At 51.0% G+C, this 24,061-nt stretch overlaps 1 protein-coding gene across 4 annotated transcripts in view; it reads left to right on the top strand.

Moving 5' to 3' along the window:
- The window catches only part of Ttc28 (tetratricopeptide repeat domain 28), a 593,457-nt gene that overhangs the window by 484,076 nt on the left and 85,320 nt on the right, over positions 1-24,061 (top strand). For all 4 annotated transcript variants that reach the window (XM_078039658.1, XM_078039657.1, XM_021733755.3 and 1 more), the window contains 5 exons: positions 11,435-12,776; positions 14,002-14,525; positions 18,299-18,408; positions 19,948-20,077; positions 22,037-22,255. In XM_078039658.1, the coding sequence (XP_077895784.1) occupies positions 11,435-12,776; positions 14,002-14,525; positions 18,299-18,408; positions 19,948-20,077; positions 22,037-22,255 (2,325 nt within the window). The remainder of the gene's footprint in view (positions 1-11,434; positions 12,777-14,001; positions 14,526-18,298; positions 18,409-19,947; positions 20,078-22,036; positions 22,256-24,061) is intronic.

The raw sequence follows: 24,061 nt of genomic DNA, 5'->3' as shown, positions 1-24,061 counted from the left end.
GCTTTGTCCTCACCACAGACTGCCCAGCTGAATTCTGCAGCATTTGCTGCCTCAGATTCTCAGAGGGGCAAAGGAACAGGGTGGGTGGGGAGTGCTGGGCCAGGAGGCTGTGGGCAGTGGGTCAGTCCTAGATCTGTACCTTAGGGACACCATCCCATCTGTGAGCATCTTCAAAAGCAGACCCAGCCACCCTGCCTTTGTTCTAGAGTGAAATAAGATTATGAAGGTCCAGGGGCTTTGACAATGCCATAAAATGTTCCGTTTAATTCAACTCCACAGTACAACAAATATTTTTGGAGATGGTGAGTTTCCGGCTGAGATGTAGCCAGGTAGACACATCCAGTAGGCAATTGGATTTATTAGACCAAGGCTTAGGACAGAACTCTGAGCTGGGATTACATGTTTGTGAGTCACAGTTTTTCTTGGTACCATTGCACTGAGATCACAAAGGGGAATTTTGTATATTATTGTCATTATTATTGCTTCTACTGTCTTACTATTTAGGAGGAGTTCACTCTCCCTTATTAATAATCATAATGAAGTTGGGAGGAAGCCCATGTATCAAGGTGTTTTAATTTATCTTCTTAATGAATTACATCTCACAGATAAGAAACTGGTGAATAAGATCTGCCAGTAAGCTGGATTTTCAAATTAAGGTTTCCAGTTTCTCAGACTTGCTTAAATTATTGGATACCAGCCAAAAGACTTCCCAATTAATTAGCTTTGATGATTTATTTTAACAACTTCAACTGATGACAGTACAGAAATGAAGTTGTTTTTTTAGATTATTAATTAGTAGCTCCAGAGTATAAAAATCACCTCGGAGCATCCACTGTTTCTCTTTGTAGTGCTTTTGGCATCTGGGACGCGATGGCTCCTCACTGTGTCTGACTTCCCCACGTGCCGCCTGGGTTCGCCTGTTTTCTATTGCTGATGACACAACACCACACACTAAGTTAGGAAGAGAAAGGTTTATCAGGGGCCCAGGACCTGGTAATGGTCTTCTTATTGGAAGAGTCCTGAGGTGGCACCGGGCATCACATGGCAAGGGACAGGGAGCCTGTGTGTGTCTGCCTATGTCTCTCCCTCTTCTTACAAAGCCACCAGTATTCAACCACAGGGGCTCCATCCCATGACCTTATCCAGGGTCCGTCACCTCCCAAGGGCCTCACCTCTAGATACCACAGTGGGATTAAGTTTCCACCTCACAGTGGGGCTTCAGTGTCAGCACCTGAAGCCTTGGGGACATCCAACCACATGCAAGCCACTTAGTACCCTAGGCCCCACAACCTCCTCCTGGTACCCTAGACAATCTGCCAATCAAAACTCCCTGAGGCACTTCCACACACCCTGCAAGGGGCCCTCCAGCCCAAACACTTAAGGAAATGGGTCCCCTCTGTCATCACCTGCAGAGCTTGGCCATCATGTCCCCAGGGCCCATAATTGTGCACTGGTCTTTGGTGAGATGAGCTGGTGCCCAAGGCATTTACTTAGGAAATACTCTGCGTCTAAGACCCAGAGTGACTTACGCTCCATAAGAATACTGTTAGGAGCAGCGGCAGCTTTTTTACTTTGTCATTTGCAATATTGAGAACCACATGATGAAGCTGTTTGGACTAACTAACGTCAGTGACCTAGAACGTGGAGCAGCAGGCTGTGGCATTCACTATTTTGTTTGATCTTCACAACAGCCTTCTGAGAAAGATGAAAACCTAAGGCCAAAGGAAGTGGTAACTTGCCTTTGTCATATGTGACAGTGAAGTAGTAAAACCAGAAATAGGGACCTGGAGATCCTGGCTGGAGCCTTTCCACCATAAAGCAGTCTCCAAGTAGCCGGCACCTCTGGGATCTTAAAGCCGGCAGGACTGGCCCAGGGAATGAATCACAGAGCTCAGGCAGCCAAGTGGGGGCGCGGCAGCCCCATGCACTGCCACTGGTGTGGAAGGGGCTTTTGATGGCTTGTTTGTTTATTTAGCTTAAGATATCAAATGACGATGCAATTGAAATAGAAAATTCAAGCCTAGGGAAACGTAGAGCCAGGCGCAGTGGCGCACACCTGTCATCCCAGCGGCTCGGGAGGCTGAGGCAGGAGGATCACGAGTTCAAAGCCAGCCTCAGCAAAAGCAAGGCGCTAAGCAACTCAGTGAGACCCTGTCTCTAAATAAAACACAGAATAGGGCTGGGGAGAGGGCTCAGTGGTCGAGGGCCCCTGAGTTCAATCCGGGTAGCAAAAAAAAAAAGTAGAACACTAAGAGGAGAACCAAGAGCCCAGCCCACAGCCCAGGAGGCCGACCCGCTTGTTGTATTAGAGCTTCATTTTCCAGTCTCCTGACAGCCAAACGGAAAGAGAAGGGCATGATTCACATTCCCGCGAAGTTGGGAGCACAGGCTTCCTCAGGGAGGGAAGCTGAGTGCTAGGAAATCGCTCAAGAGGGTCTTATATGGGGGATTCTGGGGACAGATGTATGATGTTAACAAGATTTCACAGGAAATATTATAGTGGATCATATTTATATTATATAAATATTATAATGGATCTAATTGTTCTTTTTTAAGTAGCATCGTTTAACCAGAAGCAGATCAAGTAACCCTGAGGGTGGGATGTGGGCCCTCAGTTAAGCCGAGCCTGTTCTGTTTGGGTCCATGTAATTCGGTCCAAGATGACATACGTTAGTGGTCCCCCTAGATCCAGGGCTAACGTCTAAAGCGCCCAGAGTTGCATATGGCTCAAAAACTCTTCTGAACACTTCTCTTAGAAGATGCCTCTCCTCTCGCGGGCTTCTTTGGGATGCAGGATGAGCTTGTGGGCTGTGACAAAGGCCTAGAAGGTTGGCACCGTGCCAGTGGCACATCCCTCGGGGTATGATGGCACCTTAGCAACAGTGGCCTGAAACACCCAAGTGATGGAGTCACACGAGGCCGACAGCAGGTTCCTGTGGCCCTCGAGTGACTCACTGATCCAGGCCTGCCACATGCCACCTTCCCAGAGCTGCACCGTGGGGATCGCACAGCTTCTGCAGCCCCCGCGGCAGGGCGAGAGGGAGCCGAGTGTCGCAGCCCAAGTGTTTCCCAGAACCACCCAGAAGGAACACGTCACTTCCCTTCACATTTCCATCAACTCCTTGGCCGTGCCCGACTTCTCCTGAGTGCAGCAGCTCCCACAGCCAGGGGAGGAAGGCGGCCCACACCAGGAAGGGACGAAGGTCACTCATAGGAGAAGATGTGGGGGGAGGAGCCGGAGGTGAGAGTGAGGAGCTGGTGGCCCTGGCAGCACCACGGGGACCCGGGGGTGGCTGGGTTGGCGCTGGGTGGGAAAGGCAGTAAGTGCCACTTTAATTGGCCTCCACTCTGCAGGCCAGGGGACCTGGGGAGGTGCTTAGGAGGCGGGACTGGTCCTGCTCCAGGCCTGAACCAGGAGGCAGGAGCAGCTACCTCAGCACCTCAGAGTCCACCCAGGCCCTGAAACAGAAGAGACCCCGACATTTAACTTATGAGGTGCCCCCCGCCTCTTACTGTGATCCGAAGTGAAACCAGGCCCACTTGGGCTTTTCCAAGCAGTGACTAATGGCGGGGTTCGGCCAGCCAGGCCCAGCGCATTTTTCACTCGCTCCGGGCTTCCCGCCACAGTGGCCTGGCCAGAGCTGTTAGGGATGACTGTGCCTAGCACTCCCTACCTCACCATCCATCACCGAGCACCCTCTCCAGCCACCTCCTTTTTAATAGGTTTAATTATTACTTCTCCTGCTTCATGGCTCGATTAATCTTCCCATGGCCTCTGGATTTACAGCACACAGCCCGGGAATGCCTGAGCTATTCACTACAGCCTCCGACTCTCACTGTGTGAGGAAGCAGGAAGTGTGGCCGTGTGTGAAGCCAGAGGAATATCTATCTGTGGGGTCCAGGCTGGCTTCTTGTCACTGTGCATGCAGCCCAGACTTGGGGATGGTAGCAGTTGGGGACCACAGAGGAACTGAGTCTGCTCCCTTTAAGCTTCAGGTTGAACAATCAGAACCTCTGGATATCCTCAATTTTGGTTAGGAAAATAGGTAGGCCAGGCACAGTGACACACACTTGTCATCCCAGCAGCTTGGGAGGCAGAGGCAGGAGGATCATGAGTTCAAAGCCAGCCTCAGCAAAAACGAGGTGCTAAGCAATTCAGTGAGACCCTGTCTCTAAATAAAATGCAAAATAGAGTTGGGATGTGGCTCAGTGGTCCAAGGCCCCTGAGATCAATCCCTGGTACCCAAAATGAAAAAAGAAAGAAAGAAAGAAAAATAGGTAGTTTCCAGTGGAGTGGGCTGGGAGAAGGTGGAAGGAGGGATTTCCTCGACCCTGCTGACCTTGTTACATACAGCAGGCTCTTCAGAGGTAAGGCACTGGGATCTGAGACAGAAGTGCCATTGAACTCTCCCCAGCTCAACTGTTATTGAAGCAAAAGAAGATATGGGGCTCCTAGCTTCACCCACCCCTGAGAGAACAGGCAGAGCTGCTGGATTTGGTAGACCCAGTGGACCAGTGTAAGGAGGCCAGAGATAGTGAGATGGCCCAGAGTTCCCCAGAGGTGGCGCCCACTGGCGATCACACCCCCTGGAGTCCCTTAGGATTTTTCTGGTCTCTAATGGACACTCTGCTCTCTAAATACAGACATAGTCAGACCATCCCTCTGTTGGGCTGCCAGCTTGGATGCTGAGCGACACAGGAGAAGCAGGCACAGAATCCTGTCCACCAGGCTTTCCAGGAGGAGCAGGGAAAGGGTCCGCCCATGAGCCACACACATCGGTTCTAGTACCAACCTGCCCTGATGGCCCTGCAGGCCTGAGAACATTCTCCAACTTTCCATGGCTCTGGGATCACAGGATCAACCTTGAAGGATTGTTTCGAGGTGCGAATGAGGTCATGGGGCAGGGAGCCAGGCCCAGAGCGTTCCTGAAGGAGCCCACCGTGAGGGCCCGTCTGCAGCTGCAGTCCTGGGGGAGGTAATTCTGGGATTATCTGCCATTTAAAGTCTCATACCTTTGCTGCCCTCCTTTGGCACAAACAACGGAGACTTGTCTCCAGGGTCATGCATAGTCACCGGAAAACATGTTCAACGTGACGTCCAGTGAGCTACACGTCTGGTGCTCTCACGCCCTGGATTCCAGCCATCTGTGTAGTAGCCAGGTCTGTCCCCTCATCCCCACCACAAGCTTCGAGGTATTTTATGAACAATGTGAAAGAACTATATGTGCAAAGTTGAAGGGAGAGGGTCCAGGAGCATAAAGGTGTCTAGGTCGGGATGATGGGTACTCAGGGCCACCCTCCCGGTGTGCAGGAGGAGCTGGTGGAGTAGTCAGGACTCTCACCATGAGCAGGTGGCCTCAGCTGTTCTTACTGTCCCCTCCTGTCCTAGATAAAGTACCACCCTATCCTCTAAGAGCATTCAGAACAAAAGATAAAGTGTCATTGTCTTACCCAAGCTCAGTCAGTGGGGTGAAGGCCTGTGTTGCTGCCAGTCCACACACGTCCTTCACACGCTCGAGACAGTGTGAAGGCTGGAGTGACTCTACTGAGGTCCCAGAGACAGAAAAAGGGACTTAACCATCCACATCAGGACTTAGCTCAGATCAGGACTCAAAAAAGTTTCCTGATCCAGAAGGGGTTACACAAGAACATGCTGCGTTAGCCAGGCGCTGTGGTTCAGCCCTGGAATCCCAGCGACTCAGGAGGCTGAGGCAGGAGGATCACAAGTCTGAGGCCAGCCTCAGGAACTTAGTCAGACTTTCTCAAAGTGAAAAATAAAAAGGGCTGGGGATGTAGGTTGGTGGTAAAGCACCTCTGAGTTTAGTTCCCAGTTTAAATACTATCAATCTTTTTTTTATATATTTATTTTTTAGTTGTAGTTGGACACAATACCTTTATTTTACTTATTTATTTTTATGTGGTACTGAGGATGGAACCCAGTGCCTCATGCTTGCCAGGCAGGCACAGTACCACTTGAGCCACATCCCCAGCCCCCTCTAACCAATCTTTATTATTTACTCTCTATTATGGACATTTTCACAGGTGGAGAGAATAGTGTAATGAACCCCACAAACTCATAACCCCGTTATCAACATTTGCTAATTTTGTTCCATCTATTTTCATAAATGTGCACGTGGGCAGGCACACACTCTTTCCCTGCCACCACTGGAGCACTGATAGAGCAAATCGGAGAAGCCGTGCTGTTTCCTTTTAAAATACTTCCACGTGTACCTCTCCGGAGACCTTTATCAGTGCGGCTACCGCCCATGGCACACCCGTCCTCGGTGCAGCTAAGGCGGGGTCCAAGGGTTCTCACCCGCTTCGCCCACTAACGCCGCCTCTTGCGGGGAGCGAGCTTGTGGGCCCCTCCAGTCCCCAGGTCCTGTGTTTTCTTAGGGGGTGGCTGGATAAGGCAGCTCTCAGTTCCCTTGAAAGCGGGAGAGGGTAGGTCAGGGCTGGAAGCCCCTCCGGGTCGCGCACAGGGGTGATCACAACGGGGGTGTCTTCAGTGAGCGGAAGAGCGCACCCACTGTCGCAGAGGGGCACGGAGGCCCCACGGAGAAAGGCGGCAGGGTCCACCGCTCAGACACCCCGCGATCGAGTCCTAGTTGAAATTGTGGGCTTGCCCCGTTCGCAGCTCCTGTGCTCTTTGCTCTCAATGGTTAATGATAAAATCAAGCCGTCGGGAGCGCTCCCTGTGCCCCCAGCCTCACCACCACGGCCTCTGAAGTAGGCAGTGACCGAGCAGGAGGCCCGCTCTGGGTTGGATTCGCGACCACGTGTCCTTCCCCCGCACGCCCTGGTGAGAGCAGGGCTTTGTGAGGGTCTTCTGCCCCACTAATCTTCATTTAATTCCCTCCCTGCAGCACGTTGTCACCTCGCGCGCCCCCGCTGACAGGCCCTCTGTAAGTCTTCATCTGAGTGACGGCCCTGGAAAATCAAGCTGTGGTCTGGAAAGGGAAGGAGGATCTGCAGATTATCCCCTCAGCATGTGCAGTCGCTCTGCTGGCAGCTCTCAGGGCCGCTTTTATGTCGCTCAACAAAGAGAGCAAGCACAGGGTTCCCTTCAGAATCCCCCAGACTGGCTGCGGGGACAGCAGAGAGAGGGGCAGAAGAAAAAGTGCCCCGCCCCGCCAGGCCCACCGCTGGCCCTTGTCTGCTGCGGAAGGCTTTGTTTTGAGACTCTTCCTCTGGACACTTCAGAGGCCCTGGGAAGGAAGAACAGAGGCTGGGGGAGGAGGCTTGGAGGGCTGGCTGCAGGTCAGATCACTTTGCTGTCACCAGCAGGCAGTTCCCTTCGCAAATCATCGAACCCTGGGTAGCCATTATCTACCAACTGCTCCCTATTAACTAGCCCAGACTCTTCCGGCCAGAGTGAGGGAAGAAGAGTCCCTTCCCTTTCTCTCTCTAAGTACTGCTCATGCCATGTTATATGTTCAAAAACGCACATTGGTGGTTTTGTTTTTTATTTTTATTTTTGCAAAATTGGGCTCTCCACCACTGAGCTACATCCCATTTATTGTTTTTTTTTTTTTGTGGTTGTTGTTTTGTTTTGTTTGTTTGTTTTATTTTGAGACAGGTCTCATTTAATTGTAAGGTTGGCCTCAAACCTGTGATCCTCCTGCCTCAGCCTCCTGAGTAGCTGAGATTACAGGCATGTGCCTCCATGCCCAGCTGCATATGTGCTTCTCATACTCCTTCTTTGAGATGATTATAACCTGACATTGTTAGTAAGAAAGCAAAAAAAATGCCAAAATAAAACCAACTTTCAATTAAAATAATAGGAAAGCAAAGTTCAGAGACACTGACTGTCCCAAAGACACTCAGCTGAATGTGGCAGGAGCCAGGCCTGTAAAGCAGGACTTCTGGTTTATTCTGAAGCCTGGTGCCTTTTCTGTCATCATGCGCCTTCCTGAGACTCAGCTTTCTGAACAATCAATCCTGGAGGAGGGTGGGGGAGCTAGCAAGGAGGCCTTGTCTTTGGTGGGGGGACATACATGAAGACCAGCCTGCCTCTAGTGGCCTTCTCTGAAGACCTCTGTTGCTTGCTTCCTCTGTCATTGTAGCAACCAAACGTAATAATACTGACTTAAAACTCATTGCAGCCAGGCGAGGTGGAGCATTGCCCCCCTGTAATCCCAGCAACTCGGGAGGCTGAAGCAGGAGGATCACAAGGTCAAGGCAGGCCCCATCAAAAAAAAAAAAAAAATTTTTAAAGACAAGGATTGGAGATGTAGGGATGTGGCTCAGTGGCAGAGTTACCCTGGGTTCGGTCCCTAGTGCTACAGAGAAGGGGGAGGTCATTGAAATAATCCGGTGCAATGGTGCCCAAAACACTGCAAGCCATCCCTGTGGGAGATCCAGGCACCCTGCCACCCGCCCAGCTGCCCTCTGCTCACAAATTGAGATCCCAGGTGTTGCCGAGGCATTAGTTCCTCTCGGGCCCCTTAGAGTTCCTGACCTTGAGACAGACTCTGAAACACTGCCAGCCTTCCAGGTGGGACGCCCCTGATGCCGCCAGCCTGGGACAGTGACCCCAGGGAGGACTCCCAGATCAGTCCCAGAAACGTTACTTCTCCCATTGGACCAGAGTTCAAAATTACTTTAAGGGTTATATGTTCCTTATTTTAAAAATATGTATGTATTTATAGGGCTGGGGCTGTGGCTCAGTGGTAGAGCGCTTGCCTAGCATGTGTGAGGCCCTAGGTTCAATCCCAGGACCACATAAAAATAAATAAAATAAAGATATTGTGTCCACCTACAACTAAAAAAAATTAAATACAGATAAGTCAAAAGAAAAAAAAAACAACCTTCAATCCTGCCACCACACACAAAAAGTAAATACGTTTGCATACATGTGCCCTGTTAGTCTATCAAAATGTGGCTTTGTAGCATATATATTTCCTTAATATAACTACATTACCATTTTAATGTTATCATGTTATCCCATTAATATAGATGTACTGTGATTTAGTTATTTTAAGATTATGGAATATTTGACTCATAAAAATCACACAGAAGAATTTACGGTATTTTACCTCTGCCACCTCAAGAATTCCCTTTCCTGGAAGTATATAGTAATTGCAGTACTAATACTTGAATTTCACTTACAGTTTACAGTGCACTTGCAAATATTTTATGTCATTTGATCCTTATCACCACTCTCTAGTGTCACTATCACTATTCTTAATTCTCATTTTATAGAACTGAATACAGTGGAGTGGGGCTAAGTGATTTACCCAGTACCCTAAGTCCAGTTAATGTCAAAGAGGCGGCAGGCCCAGGAGCAGGCAGGACTCATTGGCAGGGCAGACCTCCACGGCAGGTGGGGAGGAAGGGCCATCGAGTGGCCCTGGCAGGCTCACTCCCACCCCCACGCCCCGACTTCAGCATTGATTATGTGTCCTGGCGTGATTCGCACCTGACCACCACCCTATGGTTCTGTACAGACGGCAGAGTGGCTTCATCTCTCTCCGTACCCCTGTGGCCATCACAAGTCTAGTTCACATTTGCTGGGTGAACAAGTCAGTGAACAAAGGGTGACATAAAGTTAGGTAAGTTGCAAAGGCAGGGATTCGACAGCTCCCATTTTCAAATCAGACATTTGCACAAGAGCTCATCTTGGTGACGCTAAGATTCCTGTGCCTCTGCAGGTGTTGGTCACCACTGCAGAGCTTGCTACTGGTGCACAGAAAGGTATGTGCAAAACCAAGAGCCAGGAGGAGCACACAAAAGGTTCTGCACCTCTTCCAGTGCCCCTCCCACCCCAGCTGGGATGGGCCACCTTGGCTACCCTGATGACACCCCTCATTTGGAACTAATTTATATTCATGATGCATCTCATTTTGAACTTCGGATAAAACAGTGCCTTGGCTTAGGAACTGGAGTGCAGTTTATGGGGGTTGTTTGAAGCACTGTGATTGTTGATTGTCAAAGCATAGAGCAGAGTTACAAGAAACTTTGGAACAAAAATCACTCAAATCCCCTCACTTAGCAAGGCAGCTACTTTCATCTTGTGGAGTGCCCTCCAGGTCTTGTCCACGCACACAAATTTTGTTCTCCTACTTGTCATGTGCAGCTTGCAGCGTTGCTTCCTGCTTTTCCAGTTAACACGATTGTGAGATCATTTCCCATTTTAATGCACAGACTTCATAATGACCTTTTTAATAACGGTGTCATCGTCTGTTGAGTTGATATGCCAAAATGCACTCGCACAGTCCCCCAGTGTTTGGCATTTAAGATGTTTCTGATTTTCCACTTCTCTATAATGCTGCAGCAAAGACTAGAGGCACTTAGTTTGTGTGGCCGTTGACTGATTTCCTTAGCTTATGCTCCCTTGAGCAGGATGGTGGGGTCAGAGTAGGACCAGATGCCGAGTGTGGTAACTCATACCCACAGTCCCAGAGACTCTGGAGGCTGAGGCAGGAGGATCTCAAGTTCAAGGCCAGCCTGGCAACTTAGAGAGACCCTGTCTCAAAAAAAGCTGGAGACAGAGGGCTGGGTATATGGCTCAATGACAGACTCCCTGGGCTCAATCCCCAGTCTCTCTCTCTCTCTCTCTCTCTCTCTCTCTCTCTCTCTCTCTCACACACACACACACACACACACACACACACACACACACACACACAGTGGGACTGTCTTCATTTGGCACACTGCTGATCCAAAGGTTGTTCTTGTTTATGTCCCCAGCAGTTGCTATGTTTATCAATTTCAGGGCGACCTAATCGGTATAGGGGGTGTTTAAATTTTTTATTTGCTAATTTAGCAGGAGTAAAATGGTACTTCAGGGTTGGTTTATTTTGCATTTCTTTGATTATTAAAGGAAATTAGCATTTCCCCCTGTGGTTACTCTTTGTATTTCTTTGGATGTGAGTTGTCTGCTAACATTTCTAGTTCTTTGCCTCTTTTAATAAATTGGGGGGCTGGGGTTGTAGCTCAGTTGTAGAGCATTCGCCTGGCACATGCGAGGCACTGGGTTTGAGCCTCGGCGCCACAATAGAAAATATAAATAAATAAATAAAGGTATTGTGTCCACCTACAACTAGAAATATTTTTCCAAAAAATAAATCAGGGTCTTGATTTTTTTCCTAAAACTGAATGATATCTTTACTCACAATAGATATTAAACTTTTTCATTTGTGTTTCACATATATCCCAGTGTTTGTTGCCTTTTGATTTTAGATATTTATTTGCAGTAGAAAAATCCTTATTTTTGTAATCAAATCTGTCGATGTTTTTTCCTGTTGCTTTGAAGCTTAGAAAGCTCTCCTCCCTCTGGAGAGTTGATAAATATTTAATTCTACCTTCTGTTATTTGAAATTCTTTAATTCATCTGGATAGTATTTACTATAAATTGAGTTGCAAATTACATTTTTTTTCCCAAATTACCCATCAGTTATGCCCATCTTCCTGGCCTTCTCTTCCTTCCCAGGAATCATCCACCAGATGAAAGGCGACTACGACACTGCGCTGAAGCTGCACAAGACGCACCTGTGCATCGCCCAGGAGCTGAGCGATTACGCCGCCCAGGGCCGCGCCTACGGGAACATGGGCAACGCCTACAATGCTCTGGGCCTGTACGACCAGGCGGTCAAGTACCACCGGCAGGAGCTGCAGATCTCCATGGAAGTGAACGACCGCGCCTCCCAGGCGTCCACGCACGGGAACCTCGCCGTGGCCTACCAGGCCCTGGGCGCCCACGACCGGGCCCTGCAACACTATCAGAACCACCTGAACATCGCCCGGGAGCTGAGGGACATCCAGAGCGAGGCCCGGGCCCTGAGCAACCTGGGGAACTTCCACTGCTCCCGGGGAGAGTATGTCCAGGCTGCCCCCTATTACGAACAGTACCTGCGGCTCGCTCCTGACCTCCAGGACATGGAGGGAGAAGGGAAGGTCTGCCACAATCTCGGCTATGCCCATTACTGCCTTGGCAATTACCAGGAGGCGGTGAAGTACTACGAGCAGGACCTGGCATTGGCCAAAGACCTTCATGACAAGTTGAGCCAGGCGAAAGCCTACTGCAACCTGGGCCTCGCATTCAAGGCGCTGCTGAATTTCAGCAAAGCTGAAGAGTGTCAGAAGTACCTGCTGTCCTTAGCCCAGTCCCTGAATAATTCCCAGGCTAAATTCCGGGCCCTAGGGAACCTGGGCGATATATTCATCTGTAAAAAAGATATAAATGGTGCAATAAAATTCTACGAGCAGCAGCTGGGCTTAGCCCATCACGTAAAGGACCGAAGGCTGGAGGCCAGTGCGTACGCAGCCCTGGGCACTGCATACCGGATGATCCAGAAGTATGACAAGGCCCTGGGCTATCACACGCAGGAGCTCGAGGTGTACCAGGAGCTCAGCGACCTGCCAGGGGAGTGCAGAGCCCACGGGCACCTGGCTGCTGTCTACATGGCCCTTGGCAAGTACACGATGGCCTTCAAGTGTTACGAGGAGCAGCTGGATCTGGGGCAGAAGCTGAAGGACCCAAGCCTAGAGGCCCAGGTCTATGGCAACATGGGCATCACGAAGATGAACATGAACGTGATGGAGGAAGCCATCGGCTACTTTGAGCAGCAGTTGGCCATGCTGCAGCAGCTCAGCGGCAACGAGTCTGTGCTCGACAGGGGCCGCGCCTACGGCAACCTGGGGGATTGCTACGAGGCCCTGGGTGACTACGAGGAAGCCATCAAGTACTATGAGCAGTATTTATCTGTGGCCCAGAGTCTGAATCGCATGCAAGACCAAGCCAAGGCTTACCGGGGGCTAGGAAACGGACACAGGTAAAAATGACAAAAGACAGATCAGGTAGAGAAGCCTTCAACAGGAGCAGCGGTGAGGGTGAGGGCACCTCTGCGTGGCAGCTTATTAACTACAAAGCATTTCCACACGAACCTCCTTTGCTTTCTCCCACACTCTTTGTGTTAAGCAGGTGATATTATTACTTTTGTGTTACGGAAGAAGAAACCAAAGCCCAGAGAGGTTAGGTTAATGCTTGAGATTACACAGCTTAAAAGGGATGACTAAGAGTCACACCCAGGGCTCTGACTCCAGAAGTGGTGTTTTTTGGATGATATCAAAAGGATCAAGATAAAAGAGGGAATAGGAATGGGAATGGGAATGAATCAATTTGACAGGGCTTTTCTAAATACCTCCCACATTTTATGAATGTGTTTATCAGTATATCCCTACCCACTAACTCCTTTTCCTAAAAGCACCCGGATATTTGCAGGAGTGGACGGACCCCTCCCCACGCCCTCACCAGGCTGGGCCCCTCTCAGAGCTCTCTTGACAGAGCAGTCCTGGTTTCTGTGCACTATCACCTGCCAGGCCTGAGGATGTGTCCCCCCCCCAGAAACTGAGACTCAGGAAAGGGAATCCTTAGGCCCCACACAACTGGTTTGATTTGCTGCCAGGTCCCGTGCTCTTCCCATTCTGATCGTGTCATCTCCCAGCAGCACACAAAGACACACAGTTGGCCAAGGGTGCTTTTCTTCCAAATGTGGGGTGCCTGTGTCTGCAGAATCTATGGCCTCACCACATAAGCAGGGGATTAGGGCCCCGGGATGGGAGGAAGGGGAAGGGTCAAACTAAATCATCACCCACAGAGTGCTCTGAGAAGCCCAGGTGACAGATTTATAGCCTCTGTAAAGTGATTTCAAAAACATAGTCTAAGCAGTAGTGGAAATTGGGAAGCCCGAAGAACCCAACAGTTCACTTGCTATCATTGTGCCTATTAATATGTTTTATGTTTCCTCTGGGGTGTATATCCCATTGAATCTCAAGCTCTTGGGAAGGTCACTAAGGGATGACTTTTGAATTGCTTTCCAGATTATGAAATTCCTCTGCATCTCACTCTAAGGGCACATGATAGATTTTAGCTAGAAGAGGAGTTAAGAGCTTCTATAGTAAGTGACAGTGACAAATGCTTTCCATTTTCTCAGGGGCTTTGGCATGTCTGCACCTGCACGAAATAATATCATTGCTTTTCTGTCTCCATCCCCACAGGGCCATGGGGAGCCTGCAGCAAGCCCTCGTGTGCTTCGAAAAGAGGCTGGTGGTGGCCCACGAGCTCGGGGAGGCCTCCAACAAAGCCCAGGCCTACGGCGAGCTGGGGAGTCTGCACAGCCAGCTGGGGAACTACGAGCAGGCCATTTCCTGCCTCGAGCGCCAGCTCAGCATCGCTCGGGAGATGAAGGACCGAGCCCTGGAGAGTGACGCGGCCTGTGGCCTGGGGGGCGTCTACCAGCAGATGGGCGAGTACGACACGGCCCTGCAGTACCACCAGCTCGATCTGCAGATCGCCGAGGAAACCAACAACCCCACGTGCCAGGGCCGAGCCTACGGGAACCTGGGCCTGACATACGAGTCCCTGGGCACCTTCGAGAGGGCTGTGGTCTACCAAGAGCAGCACTTGAGCATCGCTGCGCAGATGAACGACCTGGTGGCCAAGACGGTGTCCTACAGTAGCCTCGGAAGGACCCACCATGCCTTGCAGAACTACTCCCAGGCCGTCATGTACTTACAGGAAGGTAGGTGACCAGGCCACCCTGGCTCCGTCTGCCAGAGACTCGGGGGAGTATACAGCTTGAGGGGTCGTCTCTGCATGGAGTGAGGGTCTCAGAGGCCACATTGTCTCGACTCCAGAGTCACAGTGGCTCCCTGGGTGGTTCTGAGGCGCTTCACTGATGGTTCTGTTCGTGTTCCTGCCATGCTGGGGATCGAACCCCGGCCTCGCACGTGCTGGGACAGTGCTCTAACATCGAGCCACACGCCAAGCCCTGAGTCATTGTCCAGAACACCTTGTCCTGCTCTGTGGGCCCAGACTGCCACACCGTCAGTGACACCAGCTGCCCAGGGAGCAGCTCCTCAGAACCCTCTGCTGGGTGAACGACTCAAGTCAAGTGAGACCTGGTCACGTCTAGCTGAGGGTCTGTGTGCCTCAAGTCCTGTGTCCCCTAGGAAATACCTGACCTGTACCACAGCTGTGTAGTCATCAGCTCTGAGCCAGCGACAGGCCCAACCTGAGCATCCTCCCGAGTGTCAGCCAGCTTTCCTCCTGGGCCTGCAGGGCTGGGCTGCCGTGTGGCGGGTTCTGTTCCGGGTGCCCCTAGGAACTGGCTGCTTCTCCTCCTCCTCTGCCACCAGGTTCCCTCCATTTGCTGAGCACAGTGGGTCCTTGGACGCCTCCTTTTCTCCAGAGCAGAAGCCCCATGGCAGGGTCTGCCCTCCCCCTGTTTACCCTGGGTGGCCTCTGATCTGAGGTCCTCCCACAGACACTGGGCTCCTCCGAGCCTGGACAGGAGAGGGCAGAGGCGATGCCCTCCACTCACTAGTGAAAGGAAATGATTGCTGTTTTCCTATGAAACCTCTTTATCTATAGTTTCCAAAAGGTTTTGCACAGGTAGTTTATTTAATCTGATTTAATCCTCGCAACCTTGAAGGTTGCAGCTAAGTCACCTTGAGGCTCGGGGTTAGGGTCTTTGTTTCCTGATCATGTGGCTGGTTAGTTGCAGAGTCGGGCTCTGGGTTTTCTCACCCCGGGAACCAAACAAGACCCTGTGGGGGGGCCACTTCCAACCAAACAAGACCCTGTGGGGGGGCCATTTCCAACCGCAGAGAACAGTGCAGGGTTGGGGCGGTGCTGTCCTGGCTACTGCTGAGCCCCAGCTGGGAACTGGGAGAGAAGCAGGGGCCGAGTGGAGGGCGAGGGAGGGGCTCCCTGTTCTTGCACAGATGGGCCCCGCTGGCTGCAGGCTGAGGGTCCTGGGGGACTGCAAGCCTCTGTCCAGGCCTTATTTAGCTCCCACTCCCTGCAGATGGGGCCGTGCTTTGGTGCATTCAATATGAACAATGGCTTCTGGCTTCCGGAGCCACTTGACTGGTGAAATTCCAACAGTCTAGGGGCAATTTTCAGTTGAATTTGTGAAAACTATTAAATTGAGACCCAGCATCTGACAACTTCTCAGCTGTGTTCTCCAGACCTTCCTGAAATACTGTTTCCGTGCCACAGCTGGCTGCCCGAAACACCACACCATCACCAGGGAAAACTGCCAGCTCCTTTTTTATTACTTCTTGCAATTCCTGAGTCTCATGGAGACCTGAAGACTCGTGTTTGTAGCCTCTCGTGGTGTCTGCCTTAAGGAGAGCTCCAGCCAGAGCAGCCCTCCATGCCCTGCTCACAGGGTCGGGCCGATACAGGTGCAGGCCCCTGCAAGGTGCTCTCGTGTGCTCCAAGATTGGTCTGCAGCCTCTTGCACTGAGGGGACAGTTCAGCTGGAAAATACCCCAGTGCCTTCTCCTGGCCTTCAGAGGGGAGGGGGCTGCAGATCAGCATCGCCCTTCCCCCGCATTGGCATCTCCCAGTGAGGCTGGGTCTAAGTCAGCTGAACAAGCTCCCCAGGTGATGCGGATGGATGCCTCTGGGTAAAGCCTCTGGTTTCTCATCTTACAGATGAAGAAAGGGAGACTGGGCAGTTTGGTGATTTACTTGGGGTTATGCCGCCAGTCTCTGGCTCTCCACCCCAGGGAGCTGAACAGCAGATGCACATAGGAGCTAGGCAGGCCACTCACCATATCTGGGAGGGGGTTGTGTTGTTTTTTTACAATTCTGGGAATTGAACCCAGGGCTTCACACGTGCTGGACAAGTGCTCTGCCACTGAGATGTACCTTCAGCCCTTTGTAAATTTTATCTTGACACAGGGTTTGAGTTGCCCAGGATGGCCTTGAATTTGTGATCCTCCTGCTGGAATTGCCCGTGTGTACCATGCACTTGGCTGTCCAATGGGCCTTTACCTGTTTGTCATAGAGCACTGCCTAATGCTACTTAGGTGTCCTAGGTGCTGGGCTACAACAGGAACCAAGCAAAGCTCCTGTTCTCACCAAACATGCCTTCTAATTTGGCTTCCCCAGGCAGTTTACTTGACTCACACCCACACCTGGCAGGGACATCAAACTGGAGAACTAACCTGGCAGCTTGTTGAAAGTTAAAACAATCAGTATCCTCCTGGTTTTCTCTCAAGAAACATCTTTTTTCCACATGTGTTTACTTTTTGTGAGGTGTTTAAAAATATGAGTTGCTGGGCATGGTGACTCATGCCTGTAATCCCAGCAACGTGGGAGGCTGAGGCAGGAGGATCACAAGTTCAAGGCCAGCCTTAGCAATTTAGCAAGGCCCTAAGCAACTCGGTGAGATCCTGTCTCTAAATAAATAAAAATGGCTGGGGATGGGGCTCCGTGGTAAATGCTTTTGGGTTCAATCCCCAGTCTCCACCCCACCCCACCCCAAAATTCAAGATAATGTGCATTTGAAATATGTATTTCATGAACCTGAACCGGAGAGTCCCTTTTATCAAGGCCTCTCCTCCAGCTCAGCCCCTCTCCAGCAGCTGACAAGTGACAGGTTGTTGTGTGCAGAGGCAGTGCCACCTCTGACGTGGGCCAGGGGAAGCCCTGCTTCTTGCGTGCAGCAGGCTGGGGACCCCCATGCTGTCTTCCTCACAAGCCAGCCGCTCTGTACCGGGAGCAGGAGAATGAGGGCAGAGTGACACTGAGAATGGCTTAGGGACCGATACAGTAAGTAGCTGCCTTTAGATTGGACTCCCACAAGGCCCCACAGGCTGCTGGTGTCCCGAAACCCAGAAGCTTGCTGTGGGTAAGTGAACCAGACTGCAGGGGCCTACCTGAGGCCATTAAAATGAGGACAGTCTCAATTAAGTCTTTTGACATGAGTGCTGGTTTTGCAACCCCATGGAGGCACATCAAAGGCTCAGACTCTCAGGAAACAGAGTGGACTTGGAACGTGCCGTCTCAGCAGCCGCAGGGGCAGGCCAAATCCCGTTCTGCTTTCAGGAGAACACTGCATGCCTCCCCCAGCGCCCACTCGATGCTGTGTGGCAACACGGGAAGAAGTATTATGGTGGATTCTGTGCTTTACTCCCAGGAAAAGCTTTTGCCAGCCAGAGAATCGGACAAGATAAATTCCTCAGCCAGTAGTCTCCAAGTGCAAAGCTCCGGGTTCGCATCTGGGAGGGCGCCAGGTTCAGGTTACATTTGTTTCCATTTCTGCCCCCCCAGCAAACCTGTCTGCTGCTCACAGCATCACCTGAGCTCTTGCTGGGCCTCCTCTGAGTGTCCCGGAAACTGTGCCACCAAGGTGGCATTTGAAGAGAGCTCTTGTCTCATTCCCCCTCTACTGTGCTGTTAGCGTTCTTTACCCCTGAAGCAAAGTCACCTGCCAGGACTCGTTGAGGAGTGGAACTATCTGTCTTCTCTGAATCTTTAAATTTTTCTATCTGGTTTCAGGTTTAAGGTTAGCTGAGCAACTGGGCCGAAGAGAAGATGAGGCAAAAATTCGCCATGGTCTAGGCCTCTCCCTTTGGGCTAGTGGAAACCTAGAGGAGGCCCAACACCAGGTGAGCAGGAGAACCCTGACCCCAGTGGAGTTCACGGCCAGAAGCGTGGGAGGGATGGCCGAGGTGGAGTGCACCTGGTACCAACTCATGCCTTGAGTCAATGCACAGGGTTCCCAGCCCGTGCCAGCCCAGAGGTGTTGACATTTCACACAGGGAAGACCCTTGCTCACTCACATGATAGGTGACCTAGTCATTTCTTTGGAATTCTTATATTATGTGCTGCTGCTCCACATTAAACTTTAATAGAAGCAAAACAAGAATTCACGATTATTGGATTTAATGTCTTTCTAAGTCTCCAGTTATAGCAAGATATTACCTCTCTCCCATGGTGAGTCCATGCCCCTGTGTGAGTGCAGACAGTTGAAGAGCAGTTCTTTGACACGCATCTCTGGAGAGTAGAAAGATCCCTAGAGTTACGGCTTCCTCTGTTAGGTTGGAGCAGGACAGAGATGGCTGCTTCTCAGGTCACCTCTCACCCCTTAGCCAAGGGGAAGGAGGAGAAGTCAATCAAGGCCACTCCCTGGTGCTCAAAGCACTGAGGACGTGCCATCATCTCCTGGAATGTTAAGGCATTTTTATTATACTTTTAAACTATTAAAGGCAATTTAAAGAATTAACTCTAATTTACTGGCTGCAAAAGTTAAAATTTATATTGATGGAGTGATTTACTATTTTCAAAGTACTTTTGCTCACTGAATTTTTTCTTCAAAATACCCATGAAGTCAAAGGATGATTATTCCCTTCACAGATAGGGAGCTGTCACCCTGAGTCTCGCCAAGTCACACAGCAGTCAGTAGCACAGTCCTTGCTGAGCGCTCTCCTCGTGTAGGGTTCTTAGTGTTAGAATGCGCTTCTTTAGGCTTAGAGAAACAACAGGACAGGATCTCCATTAGGGATGCCAGTTGTCTGGTCCTCAGAGTGCTCATGTGAGTGGGCGAGGCCCGCCCTCAAGGGGCCCATGCGAGTGGGCGAGGGCAGTCCTCAAGGGGTTTGTGCCAGTGGGCGTGGCCCCTTGGGGAGCTTGTCCATCATGGTCCCTGACCCTGGGGAGGGTGGGGAATGATTGAGTCTGCGGCACTGAACCACCTGCAGAGGCTGCCACTGGCCTGCGAGTGTGGCGCCTCTGCCCTTGCCCTGGCCTCCTCCATCTCCAGGGTGCCTCCACCGCACGGGCCCATTCCCGTCCTTACGCACCCTTTTCCTGGGGACAATGGATCATGGTTGCCTGATGACAAGAAGAGAACTTTTGTTTTAATCAAAATTAGCATTTGTTTGGATTAATAGTTTTTTCTTAACTTCCTTTGGACCTGATGTCTATAACCCTGTGTTTAGATCTCTTGACCAAAGTTGATTCCATAAGCTATGATTTACTGGGGACAGGGTGACACTTCTTCAGCCCACAATGGCCTCCCTGGAAATAGATTCTTTACAAACCTTTAAGAACACGTGGGTGGTACCAGGTGTTAGCAGAGTCATCTGTACTCTGGGAAGAGCTGGCCTGGCTCTGGGAGGTGGGTGACGACCTTCTCCCCCCTGCAGCTCTACAGGGCGTCGGCCTTGTTCGAGACCATCCGGCACGAGGCGCAGCTGAGCACCGACTGCAGACTCTCGCTCTTCGACCTACAGACGTCGTCCTACCAGGCCTTGCAGCGGGTGCTCGTCAGCCTTGGTGAGAGTGGTTGGTGTGTGCTCGTTGTCCCCAGGGTGCCCACCACAGCTCTGATGCAGTGTGATATGTTGTCACAACCAGCAGTTGAACACTTCTTCCTTTATTTGACAAAGACTGATAGAGCACCTACTGTGTGCATGCCAGTGCCAGCCCTGGGGATAATAGTTCAGAGGCTCCCAGGCTGTCGAGCCATAGTTCAGTACCCATTGTTTGCACTAAAGTAGAGAAACTCCGGTCCTGGGAAGTTTAGCAGTCCTGGGAGCCTGAGCAGGTGTCCCTGAGACAGATGCCTGGGCCAGGAGTCCCTGACCCTCACATTCCTTCCCTTCTTCACCCCACCTGGCTCAAGCCTCTGACCAAGGGGAAGCACCTGAGAAGACACAGGTGTCTTCCGTTTCCCCAGCACACAGCCTCCCCGACGCTGTTCAGGGAGCGCACCCTCTTGGCCTGTCCTCTGGGCTGTGACGTTCACGGTTGGGGCTCGTCCTCTCAGGCCTGCATGATCTGGGGCACTGGGGCAGCCTTCATTCCTCTCATCCAAGCCTCAACTGTCCCCTTCCAACTCCTCGGTCGCCTGCCTCTTCCCAAAAGATATTCACTGAAACTAACAGTCTTTGAAGTTGAATGTTGGGGACTTTTCAGTAACCTGCCCTTTCCTGTGTGTAGGAACACTCAAGTTTCCCCTTGAAAAGTTAAATACTCATTGCCCAGGATTATAATTTACTGTCTGTTGGAGTCACAGTGCTGAGTCTGTCCAGCACCACGGGACTGATTTTCCAGCGAGCACAGGAGCTGTCCCAGCTGTTCCCATTGATAACTTAATAGGGTAAAAGATACATTTGCACACACTCCCGTGAATGCCCACTTTGTGCCAATGCCTGAATGGTGGGCAGCAAGGCATTCTTGATGTGCCACCTCAGCTGTGGCCCTGGTCCCCTGCCTCTGCATGCTCTCTCCATGGACCAGGCTCTAGCAGCTCTTCCATGCTCTTATTTACCCTGAGATCCGTCCTCTGCATTGTGCTGCCCACTTACAAATCAGCCCCCCTGGAAGGCAGAGGGCTCAGCATTATTTGAGGCTTCACATCCATGAATCAGCTTTGAAGCCACATTATAGACTAGCTTCCTGCAGGAAGTGGATGAGAAGTTGGGTTGAAAGACTGGAGGAAAGCTTGAAAGAAGCAATTTTAAAGCAATAGAGACCTCAGAGGTTGAAGCCCTTTGCCCAGGGGGACTGGAAGAGAGAAGATGAGAGGGAAGTGTGCCGGAGCCAGCGTGGAATAAAGTGTCAGCTTTAATATTAACAGTGCCACTTGTCATACAGGTGCCACTTGTCATACAGGTGGTGCTTCAGGAACACCTTCACACAGAGCGCCTCGCTTGATTTTGAAAGTAGCCCTTTGAGAGAGGGGGGACAACTAGTGCAATCCCTCTTTTTGAGACAAGCACGGTGAATAGGGAAAGGGCACCCAGCAGAGGATAGGCACAGTATAGGCATGGAGGTGTCATTGGGGGACTTGGGAGCGGGGGCTGGATGATGTAATGCACGAAGGGGCCACATCTAGGAGAGAGGAGCCAGAGGTGGGTCCTGCAGATCAGATGCAGGTGGAGGAGGGAAGCTGGTGAGCTCTGGGGGTGCTGGGGGCGAAGTCAGGGAGCCTCCCGGGATGAGGAGCAGAGTGGGCCATGCTCCCAGCTGCGGGGACTGTTGTGTGGCTGCAAGACAGGAAGGCCCAGTGACTTACGGTGACATGAAATGGGTCTTGTTGAATCACAGAACAGGATTCTGTGTGTGCACCCTGCCCCCACTGGTGATCAGAGGCAGAAACGGACTCTGCAGTCTGTCACTCTAGAGGAGCAGAGGTAGGGGCGTTTCTGCCTACAGCCTAACCCAGATGCCAGTTGTCCTTGAGGGGACTCACTCACCACGGAGCACTCAGCCTGTCCCTTTGTCTCTTAGGCCACCACGATGAAGCCCTGGCTGTAGCAGAAAGAGGTCGGACAAGGGCATTTGCTGATCTTCTGGTGGAGCGACAGACAGGACAGCAGGACTCGGACCCCTACTCCCCAGTCACCATCGACCAGATCCTGGAGATGGTCAACAGCCAGAGGGGACTGGTGCTCTACTACTCGCTGGCGGCTGGCTACCTGTACAGCTGGCTGCTGGCTCCAGGGGCAGGTGAGGCTGCTGCCCTTGGGGACCAGGCGTCTTAGCTTTGTCATGCCTGTGACCAAAAGACTTGACCAGAACAACACAGGGGAGGAAAGGCTGGTTGGTGCTCAGGGTTTCAGGGGTCAGGTCCACAGTGGGCTGACTCCATGGCTCTGGGCCCAAGGTGAGGCAGGGCATCCTGGCGGATGAAAGCTACCCAGGACATGGCCACAAGGAAGCAGAGAAAGAGCGCCCCTGTCAAGGACAAAGGACAAAATACAAACCCCAGAGACCCACCTCCTCCAGCCACACCCTCCTTGTTCACAGTCCAGCCCAGCCAATCCATATCAGTGGATTAATCCACTGCTTAGACGACAGCTCTCCTCATCTACACATCTCACCTGTGAACGTTCTTGCATTGCATCACACATGAACCTTGGGGACACCTCACACTTAAACCACAACATCAGGCAACAGAAACACCAGCCTCGGGAAGAAAAATCGTAAAAGGGGAAAGACTAGATGAAGGAGCCATTGTCAGGTTCCATTGTCAGGACACCGTGGATATTCCACAGTGGGACATCCAGTTAATAAGACATTCGGCTTCCCCCTCTACCAGGAAACCGTGGCCCTCACAGTGAGTCAGGAAGCACTTGTCAGGGAAGAGCAGGAGGAAGAGGTGGCATTTCAGTAGCCGCCCTACTCTTAGGCAGCTGCTGCTCATTAACTAATAAGGAAGACGGCCACTCCTAATGAGTTCTTTCTAGATATGATTTGATAATTGTGGTCCTTTGTCATGGCAAATTTAGACTAAAATGATAATGGCAACCCTCAGTTTATAAGTCTCCAGCTTGAAATTTCTGGGTTTAACAGAACCCCCTTTTTTACCAGTTTTGTTGAAAAATCTATTTTAGGGGTAAAAATCCCCTTTGATTAAATCGGCATTAAACGTTCAGGATGGAACAGTTTCGCTGAATACAGAACCACTAATTGGCTGTTAGGGCCATATTTTTTGCATAATAAAATGCTGATGGCTTTACCGAGTTGGAGACAGACCAGATCCAATTAGAGTTTATTGACTGGGGAAGTGGATCTTATAATTGGGAATCTTGAAGAATGGGCTTCTTGAATGTCTGTAAAAAGTTCAACTGCCAGTGAGAATTGACAAGATTTTCTTGAATATGTTTCTTTCTCTTTGATTTAAAAAAAGAAAAAAATGGTGCTGGATGACAGCTCCCAGCTGCTCTTTGGTCCTGCGCCCTCGCGCCTCCGCATTCAGTTGTCTCACTTTTATTATTGCAGTCTTTCCCCTCCAAGTCCATGTTCTTATGGGCTTTCCACAAAGAACGCCCTTGCCCCTGACCTTTCTATGCTACAAGTTTTAAGTGACCATTTTCGGAGTGACCTGGTGAATGAGTGTCAGCCACAGCGGCATCCCCAAGTGTCCCCACTCCCAGAAGGCACTGGTGCTCCTGAGGAGGAGGCTGACAACGGGCGGGTATCAAGCTCTTTCTCTCTGTGGTTGTTACGTCTTGGGGACATGATTTGACAGGTGGCATATCCAGATCCCTGTAATAATGAGCCGTGTGTAATGAGGCCCCTATTGTTTCCCTTTTCATTCCTCTTTGCTCTTAATGACACTCCGAAGCTTTCACTGGGGGCTCTAATCCAATCAGAGAGGACCGGCGTTTTCCAGGGCTGACACAGCTCATTACCACTTGAGAATCTGCCCTGTGTTTATTGCCAGAAAACCAGCGTGGACGGCTTTGGTTTCATGGAGACATCATTTTTTGCACCTTTAATCCATTAACGACCACTGACCAGTTAGCCTTA

Source organism: Ictidomys tridecemlineatus, chromosome 2 (assembly GCF_052094955.1).
Source record: "Ictidomys tridecemlineatus isolate mIctTri1 chromosome 2, mIctTri1.hap1, whole genome shotgun sequence".
NCBI classification, from domain to species: domain Eukaryota; kingdom Metazoa; phylum Chordata; class Mammalia; order Rodentia; family Sciuridae; genus Ictidomys; species Ictidomys tridecemlineatus.
This window is presented reverse-complemented; position numbering and strand designations above follow the sequence as displayed.